The following is an 8,808-nucleotide window of genomic DNA, read 5'->3' on the forward strand; positions in this document are numbered from 1 at the left end:
GCCCAGCCCTGGGCCGCGCAGTACCGCGGGATTCCGCGGCTCCCCCAAGTGTCTTTCCCTCTGCGGGGCGTTGCGGGAGCCGGGCCTGCGCATCTCCCACCTGCGGAGCAGCCCGAGGAGCGCGCCCCGCATGCGCCTTCCTGCAGCCTGGGCACGGGCGGCTCAGCCCTATCTGCCCAGCCGGGGGCAGGCGGAGCTGGGCAATGGGGCAGGAGCCGGCTGCCCCCGGGGGCGGGCGGGCGCTTGGCTGCCCGGGGAGGGCGCGGCTGCCGGAGAAGAGACGCTAATGCACCGCACAGGCGGAGAGAGCCCGCTGCGCCCCCGGAGTGGGGGTAACCCTGGTGGGAGCCGGGGGCTGCCCCGAGAGGCACCGGGCCCAGACTCGCCCTTCTCTTGCACGCGCTGCGCCAGAACACCTCTTAAAATACCCTGCCCGGGGCAGCGTGGACCTTGCACCGGGCGCAGCAGCCAAGCGAAAATGAAACCAGCCGGGAGCCCTCCAGAGCCGGGAGCCCGGGTCAGCAGCACCAAGAGCCTGGGGCCCGCGGCTGCTCCCTCTGGCCTGCGCAAAGAGACTGTCCGGGCGGGGGTGACAAGCCGGGGGGGGGTCTCTGCCCGAGGTGTGACCTCTCCTCCCCAGGGCAGGCAGCCTGGGCTCCCGTTCGCGGGCCGGTAGGGACGGAGTTCGCTCCCCAAGGCGCTTCAGCTCCTCTTGCAGTGAGGGGCTAAGCGCAAGGCAGGGAGGCCTCCCCCTCCAGACTGGCGGGGGCTCCGCGGGCAGCTCCGGGCCCGGGCTGTTTTGCTGGGAGGGTGTTCGGAGTCGCAGCGAGCTCCCACGCGGGAAGTGGGTTGGTAGGTCCAGTTTCTTGCTGTTCCTTTGACGTTTTCAGGGCCAGGATTTCACTCGGCCAGGCAGGAAGGAAACAGTCCCAGTCGCTCCAGTTTTTGGACTCTCTGGCCCGCAGCCTGAAGACTCCGGAGGAGGAAAGTCCCGGGGCCCACCCGAGCTGGCTGAAGGCTTCGAGTCACGTTCCCTGCGTGGAACCCTTTGCAGTTCACCTTTGCACGTGAGCGCTCCGGCAGGACCACGGCCCCCTTCTCGGTTCTTTGCCGTCTCCCCCTCCTGTCCCCTCCCCGGGCGGTGCCCCTCTCTTCCCGTGCCCAGATCTAACCCCTCAGCGTCACTTGTCCCCAAGCGCCCTGCTTCCCAGCCTTTTCTGTGGAAGGCAAGTAAACGCGTGTGAAAGGCGAGTCTCCTGCTGGGACCTCCAGGAGAAAAGCCGCATTGTGCGGCCCTTTCTACCTCTCCGCCTCGCCACCAGCGTGCCGCGCACAGATGCGGACAGCTACACTCAGCGGGGCAGCAAAGGGAGGTTAATGAGGACACGGCTAAAAAGCCCAGCCCCTGCTTTTCTTCGGCTCTGCGGTAAAGGAAGGTTTGAATCCAAAGGACAGATTTCTGGGCGCCCTGCGGGAAGCTCGCGGGGCAGGTTTTCAGTCTTTCTGGTGCGTTCCGGGACCCAGACTTGGGACGTGCAAAGCCAGACACCACCCCCCGCGAAAGGCGCGGGCTGGGATACAAACCGGGTCTGAGCGAGTCCCAGGGTCTTTCACCAGGCTGCGTCCCGTGTCAGTGCCCTGGCAAACGGGGGCCGCTGATCCCCGCAAAGGCGCCCGGTGAGGCGTTCGTGGCCCTGCTGGCACTGTCCGCTTTCCGTGTGGAGGCCTCCGCCCTCCGTGTGGAGGCCTCCACCCTCCATGAGCCGTGTGCCGCGGGCTCCCAGCTCTTACTGAGGGGAAACCCCGCTGGTCTCCAGCCTCGGGCCTGCGTTGCCTGCGAGGGGAGACCCGAAAGCCCCATGGGAAAGGCGTTTCTTTGGGTTTGCCGGGCCCCCAGCCAGCCCCTTTGGCTGCCTCCCCCGGCGGGTTTACGGGGCACCCAGGGAGGCAGACAAATGCTCGCCAGGCGCCCAATGAGGTGATGGTTAGACGGGGGGGGGGGCACCGCTGGATCTTATTGGACTCCTGACCAAAAGCGCCACAGCGAGATTATGGAGCGACCCCCAGCTCGGGCAGCCTCCATCTCCCCCGCAAGGCCGCCGGGCGCAGAACCTGCTGCCGGAATTCAGAGGAGGAGCCTTAAAATACCGCTGAGGTGCAAAGTCCTGCTCTCAGGTCCCACGCCAGGCTTCCGCAGCAGGGTCTTTGCAACGCCAGCCACGCACCATACCGAGGTGGTGGCAACGGGTGCGCAGTAATTAGGCAGCCCGGCAGCCCCACCCTGATAGCCCTTCTTAAAGGCGTGTGGGTAACACACACCAGAACGCAAACCTGCCCCAGAACATTAATGAACCGGCGCGCACTTCGCAGGCTCCGGCAAACGGAGCCGCTTCCCGTCCAAACAGAGCCCGAAACGTGGGGCTTGGTAAGACAAAGCAGCGCCCCAGCCCCTGGCAGTCCTCACCTGCAGGCGGAACCGGCTGGAGCATCGCCCCCGCCACGCCACGCCACGCGGGGAAGCTGGCCCGGGGCTGTTTGCACCGTTCACAGCCTTGCGATCAACACACGCGATGGTGTAAATCAGGCCACCCCAGAGGCTGCCCGTGCTCAGCCCTGGGAACAAGCAGCTGCTGCATGGCCAGGACCGTGCGGCTGGGCTGGGCTGGCTCCGGCTCCGGTTCGCTAGCACAGGGTTGCGCTTGTAGGCAGTTACAGTGCGGTAAAACCAAGCAAACGCGCTCTCGGGATGGGTCGCAGCGCGCAGGGAGGGGATTCAGCAGCCAGGGAGCGCAGCACGGGGCCGCAGGGGGCCGCAGACACCGGCAGGGGGCAGCAAACCATCTCGGTTTAAATGCCCGCATTCATTCCCCAGCTCCACTCCGCAGCCGAGAGAAGCGGGGGGCTGCTGGGGGCAGGGCAATGCAGGGCCCGGGGTGCAGCTTTGTTCCGGTTCTGAGTCCGGCCCGCTCCTAGCTGCCATTTACACGCAGCTCAGCCCCGCTCAGACGGTGCAGCGCCGGTTGCGCACCAACACACCCCCAGCACCCAAGGGGGCAGGATGTTCTGGGGAGGCCTGGGGCAGCCTGGACAAGATCCACCCCTTGCTTGCTCCTGGGGGCCGGGGTCGTGTCTGGCTGCTTTCATTCAGTCCCATCACACCGAGCAAGCGAAGGCAAAACCAGCTGCCCCTCCGGAGGTGTAAGCGTGAAACACCGACCAGCCGGGTGCTCTATTCAGTAGCGGGCAGGCCAAGTGGTGGGGGCGGAGGATCCATGGCTGGGCATTTGAATCACCTGTGGTGGGCTCCGCGTAACTAATCCAGCCACCCCCTCCACCAGGAGCCGCCTAGCAATCTGGACATTAATTTCCTAAATCGATTCGTGCATTTTAATGCCTGGCAGCTAGATGATTTGCAGAGACTGTTCATGGAAGCGGCTGCAGGCTGGGTTTCCATCAAGCGCGGCTGGAGCAGGAGACCCAGGGGTCCCCGTGCGGAGGGAACCGGTTCCAGGGCCGGGCTGGAGCCGGCCCGTTCCAGCCAGAGCTGCGAGGTGCCGGGCTGGGTTTTGTCTTCTAGATGCGAAGCCGAGAAGCAGCCGCTGGCGTCAGGGGAGGGAAGCGGACCCTCCCCGCGGCGGGGGAGTCACGCTGTCCCCGGCCTCCAAGAGCTAGAGCTGTCCCGGTCCGGCGGGTGCAAGGGGCCTCCGGAGCCCTGGCAGACAAAGGGCGAGAGAGACGCGGGGCTCGTTCGGACGCCAGCGCCTGGGATCGCGGCATCCAGGGAGCCGGGAGAAGGGTACGGAGCTCGGCTCCGCCCCGGGCACCTTCCCTGCAAAAGCGGGAGGCAGGGCAGGGCAGGGCAGGCTCCTCGTTGTTCAACAGCGCTTCCCATTAGGGCAAGTTCCTGTGTCTCCTCCCGCCCAGTACTGGGGGCTTCGGGCAGAGGGGAGGCGAGCCCACATGCAGGGGCGAGCCCCCCACTCAGCGGCAGGCGGACGGGGCCGGGAATCACGCGGAGAGAGAGATGAGCCAGCTATAAACAAAGCAACGTGGAGATTGCAGGGGGGGACGTAAGAACCACACGTTTCTATTTACAAAGTATATATTTAAACTCACATAAAAAGCAGGAATTATGTAGACATTCACGGTTGGCAGAAGACACGTAGTTAAGCTTCACTTCTGAGACTGAGATTTAGCCAGATTTGTTTTTACAAGTCTTAGAATTAAATAACACACACACACACACATCCAATATATATGTAGATATGTACATACACACAGGTATGTCTAGCTTTATATATGTATATATGTGCGTATCTAGACACATATATATTTATACAGGTCTGGAGTGAAGAACGCCAAACTAAGATCACACCCTGACTCTTTAGAATGAGGTGGGAGCTGCATTGTGATCTGTTTAACAAGGGGAAGTATTTTCCAGGCTTCAGGTACATAGGTTGGAGGAGGGGCAGATAAATCCTCATTATCATACACATGGTAACAGACATGTCCCATGTAGGTTTGACCTGAAAATAGTATCCATATTGTTACATTTCTTGCTTCCATTCTTTGTACAAACTAAGTTTAAAATCTTGGTTTTACAAAATATTAAGTTAAAAAACACACAAGCAGCTCCCCATGTACAGCCTAAACAGAGTCCCCTTGTTTATTTTATGGGATGAAAGCAATAGTCCCAAGGATGGAAGGGAGAGGGGTCTAAAGAGGTAGGAGGTAAAATTATCCAGAATGGGCCTAAGAGTAGCAAAGGCTACTCCTTGTACTCCTTCCCCTTCCTCTTCCCATCAGGCCCCATGTGCTTTCATCTTATGTGCAGTCCCCACATTAAGAAGCATTTAAGACCTTCACTGAGCCAATCCGACAAGATGGGAAAGGCCAGGCTCCTCTGGCCCGGGTCCTTCAGGGCTGCTGGACAGTTTTGTGCTTTTGAACCAACAAAGGTGCTTAAACCAATATATGTTAGAAGAGGAGAGCTCCTGTTACACCTTGAAAAACAACCCCAATACCTACTCCCTTCTCTCATAACAGGCTCAAAAAATCAACCTCTCCCTCAACTAGGTAAAGTTGGAGTATGCAGTTCAGAGCGAGAGAGAGAGAGAAAACACACTTCTAGAATCCCCACATGCTTTCTGCAAGGTAGCAAAAGATTTCTGGTCTACGCTAGTGGATGGAAGCCACTGCATTTTGTTCAGTCATTAAATCCCACTAAGCCTGGAGCAAAACCAAACCAAAACATTCACATATGCCTTCCAAAGAGAAGGGTGTGAACAAATACTAACGGCCACCTGTGTCAGCAGCACCTACTTTGTGCCTAGTAGCAGATCTCCTCTCAGCCACTGTGAAACTGGCATAAGACAGGGAGAATATTTATTTTCTCTAACCCCAAAAAGTGACTCTGGAATTTGTTGGGGGGAGATGTAAATATTACAGAACACTGTATCTGGAGTCTCCCAGCAGTCCAAAGGGAACTGTACCCTGGAGAAAAAGCAACACTTTCGATAATAGAATGAGCATCTAAATATGGGCAGTGACACTTTATCCTCCCAAACTTTTCTGGCATTTCAGGAATGTAAACAGATTTTTTTAAGTGGGTGGGGGAAAGAATCAAGCAAACAGACAAAATGAAAACAGCTTCTCAGCTCAGTTCTGTCTCCCATAACTGCTATGACAATTCTATTAAAGTGCATTTCAGTATCACTCCTTTTAGGAATCTTAAACATACAAGCCTCCTCTTCATTTGCAAGAAGAGTTCATTCAAGTTAATACTTCCCTAGAACAACTTTCAGCCTTTTTATGGACTTCTGCTTTTTTTTGATTTTATACCAATTTTTTTTTAATTGGAAACAAAACCCAACAATACTGTAAATTCAAGTGCTTATTTCAGCTGTCCAGACTGACAGGTCTGGATACAGCACACTTGATTGTACAAGCAACACCTTATATCACAATCAAGAAATCAGGACATTTTGCCCTAAAGGGATACAACTTCTCCACTCATCATCCAGAGCATCTTATGAAAAAAACATAATTAATAAAATCCCAGAACATAATTAGCTACAAACATCATTCATTATATACACTGGCTCCTGCAACAGATACATGAACTCCTTAGTTCTCAGTTTTATTGTCCTTTCTAAGAGCAACTGAGCAGTCACTGTTCAGTCTCCATTTAAATAAAACAACTTAGAGTTGAAATATATATATATATATATAGATATATATATATAGGTATTTTTTCTTAAATAACATATTTACATCTAATAGAAAATATAACTCTAGAGATAATCTTTCCAATGAAACATAAAACTAGAGAGAAATAAAAGAATGCAAGCAGAAAGAATTAAGACAGTTTCTAGGTCCTGTCCTGGAAAAAAAATAACCACCAAGCTCTAACCAAGCCTTTATCTCTCTGGATCTATCCTGCAAACACTCATCGCTTTTCCTTAAAGAATCCTTGGTCCGTGCTGCTCTCTTTAATTGTGACGGTCAAAAAGTTAGATGTCACATCAGTCACCACCACTTTCTCCAGGTTGTTGAGAGATGGGCTCCAGGACTCCTCTTCTGGGTCCCCCAGAATCCTGGAGACAGGGATTCTGGCAATGAGGGAGGGCCTCCCAGACTGAGTCCCCACACTGCCTCGATACAAGCTTCCCACAGAGCCCTGGTTTATGGAGCTGTGCATGATCTTAGGGCCACCAGGGTCCAATCCATCTTGCCCCTTGGGGTCCAAAAAGTCTGACCTGTGCTTGGTGACCCTGGGTGGGTAAGTCTCTGAAGCTCCCAGCTTCATGCCAGCCTCTGCTCTATTGGGGCTGGACATGGCACCAGAGAGATCAGGCTCCTGCCTCCTGGCCAGCTGGATCACACTGTGTCCTGAGCCAAACTTCGGCACCCCAGGAACGGCCTCCTCTATTTTCCTGGTTTTGAGGTAGTCCCCCATCTTGTCCCCTGGCTCACATAATTTCCTCTTGGAGACATCCAGAGCCTCTGGCAAGTCCTTGTAATGCTCTTTCCTAGGCTTTGGGCCTCTCTTTTTAGGGATCTCCCCAGGTTTATCTTCCATTCTCCCAACCCGGTCCCGGATGCTCTCACCCTTCAAGGTGCTGGGACTGCCCTGGGCGGGCAGAGCTATGTTTCTCAGTCCTTCCCTAGCCCGGGAAGTGGAGCCCAGCTCCTGGGGTGATCTACCAGGATATGGCACCCGGATCCCCCTGGCAGAGTCACTGCGGAATTCATACGTTTTGGCTTTTGCTTTTGCCTGTGCCTGCAAAGAAGATAAATCAACTGGTGACTTTGTTATCCTGCCATTCGGCTCCATAATTACAACTTCCCAGATAAGGACTGGCCTTTCCACAAGCATTCCCCATCAGTACTGGAGCGGGATCCTGCTATTAGCATGCTGGTTCGGATGCTCCCCATTGCAGCATGCAGCCCTCTCCACTCACCAACTAAACAATGTCAGTGCCTCCTTACCTTTAACAGGAAGGTTTTGGGTTTGGGGCCTCGCTTTTTGGGGCCGTATAGCTCCATTTCTCGTTCCCTAGAGGTATTAAAAAAAACAGTTTCAATTCAGCATTGCTACAAAACAGAGCAACGTGTTTATAAGAGTGATGTATATGACTAGCAAAGATCTTGTACCTTTCCTCAAAGGCTGCAAGCAGCCGGGCATCCAGAATGTTTTCCTCGGGTTCCCAGGTGCTGTACCTATTAGGACACGCATAGAGATTGAAAAACAGTGTCAGTTGTGAGTGGGGGGGGGTGAGGGGGGGATTTTAATTTCTTATAAAATTAAAAGAAAACAGGATCTGCCTTTCCTTTCTATTACAATGCAAAATAAATAAAATAGACAATAACCACCATCTTCTGAGTATTTGCTAGGCTGCATAATTGTACATATAACCTACTTACTTCTGAGACCAGCCCTTCCATTTCACGAGATATTCCATGCGCCCCTGCAGTTGCACAGAGAGAAAACAAATAAGCATGGGGGAATCGAGATAGATGCATACAATAAAGATATGCATGTAGCAATATGCATGCAACCAAATAAGCCTGCACCAATAGGCATGTGTCAAATATATGCAAACGGCCAAATGCATGGAACAAAAAATATGCGTGCAGCAAATCCATGCACCCAAACAGGGATGCAGCAAAATGCATCTGGCAAAAACATGCATGCAGCAAAACGCATGCAGCAAAGCATGCCTGCAGCATTTGTATAGAAATGGGCATGCAGGACAAAAAAATAACCAGACGCAGGGTGTGCAGTGCAAGTCCCGGGGAAGAGGCAGCTTTGAACTGCTGCTGCAAAGAGGAGCAGCTGGGGGAGGGAGCAGGGCTGCTCTCCGAGGCGATCCCGGCCTCCCGCAGGCCTGGGGGGCCGCATGCACGGGGGCTGGGGGGCCCGCGAGACACCTACTTTGCGGATGCGGCGCTTGAGCAGGGCCTCGGCCGCGAACACCCGCTCCCCGACGGCTGAAAGCTCCATGTTTACTCGGCCGCTGGCAGCAGAAAAGCAGCAGCCAGCGCAGCCCAGACCATAATACTCCGCCCGCTGACGTCAGCCCTTCCCGTGCGCCCCCCCCTCCCCCCGCTCGCGTCCCTCCCCCCGCACTTGTTGCTGGCGGAGCCGGTGGAATATTCCGCCTGCACCGCATTGGCCAGGCCCCGGCCCCGGCCCCGCCTCCCCCCCCGCTGCCTCCGCCCCCTTCTCCCCTCCCCCAGCCGCCCCCCTCCCCTCCCCGCCTCCCTGCTACGTGACCCGCCTTTCAATAGCCAGGGGGCGGAGCC

The 8,808-nt window shown here is 55.4% G+C and overlaps 1 protein-coding gene across 1 annotated transcript; it reads right to left on the reverse strand.

Annotated features, from left to right (window-relative positions):
* Positions 1-4,084: 4,084 nt before the first annotated feature.
* Positions 4,085-8,591, reverse strand: CBX8 (chromobox 8). The gene is made up of 5 exons (XM_073310291.1): positions 8,438-8,591; positions 7,927-7,970; positions 7,657-7,722; positions 7,492-7,558; positions 4,085-7,282 (listed from the first exon to the last, which is right to left on the reverse strand). The coding sequence occupies exons 1-5, from the start codon at positions 8,504-8,506 to the stop codon at positions 6,449-6,451; spliced, it is 1,080 nt and encodes a 359-aa protein (XP_073166392.1). The 5' UTR covers positions 8,507-8,591; the 3' UTR covers positions 4,085-6,448.
* Between the last annotated feature and the right edge of the window lie 217 nt (positions 8,592-8,808).

This window comes from Lepidochelys kempii, chromosome 14 (genome assembly GCF_965140265.1).
Source record: "Lepidochelys kempii isolate rLepKem1 chromosome 14, rLepKem1.hap2, whole genome shotgun sequence".
In the NCBI taxonomy this organism is placed as follows: domain Eukaryota; kingdom Metazoa; phylum Chordata; order Testudines; family Cheloniidae; genus Lepidochelys; species Lepidochelys kempii.

Coding starts and splice junctions, on each gene's coding strand:
- CBX8 (XM_073310291.1), bottom strand. CDS start 8,506: ATGGAGCTTTCAGCCGTCGGGGAGCGGGTGTTCGCGGCCGAGGCCCTG. Junction 7,559..7,656: donor CTTGCAGCCTTTGAGGAAAG/GTACAAGATCTT, acceptor TAATACCTCTAG/GGAACGAGAAATGGAGCTAT. Junction 7,283..7,491: donor CCAAAACCTTCCTGTTAAAG/GTAAGGAGGCAC, acceptor TCTTCTTTGCAG/GCACAGGCAAAAGCAAAAGC.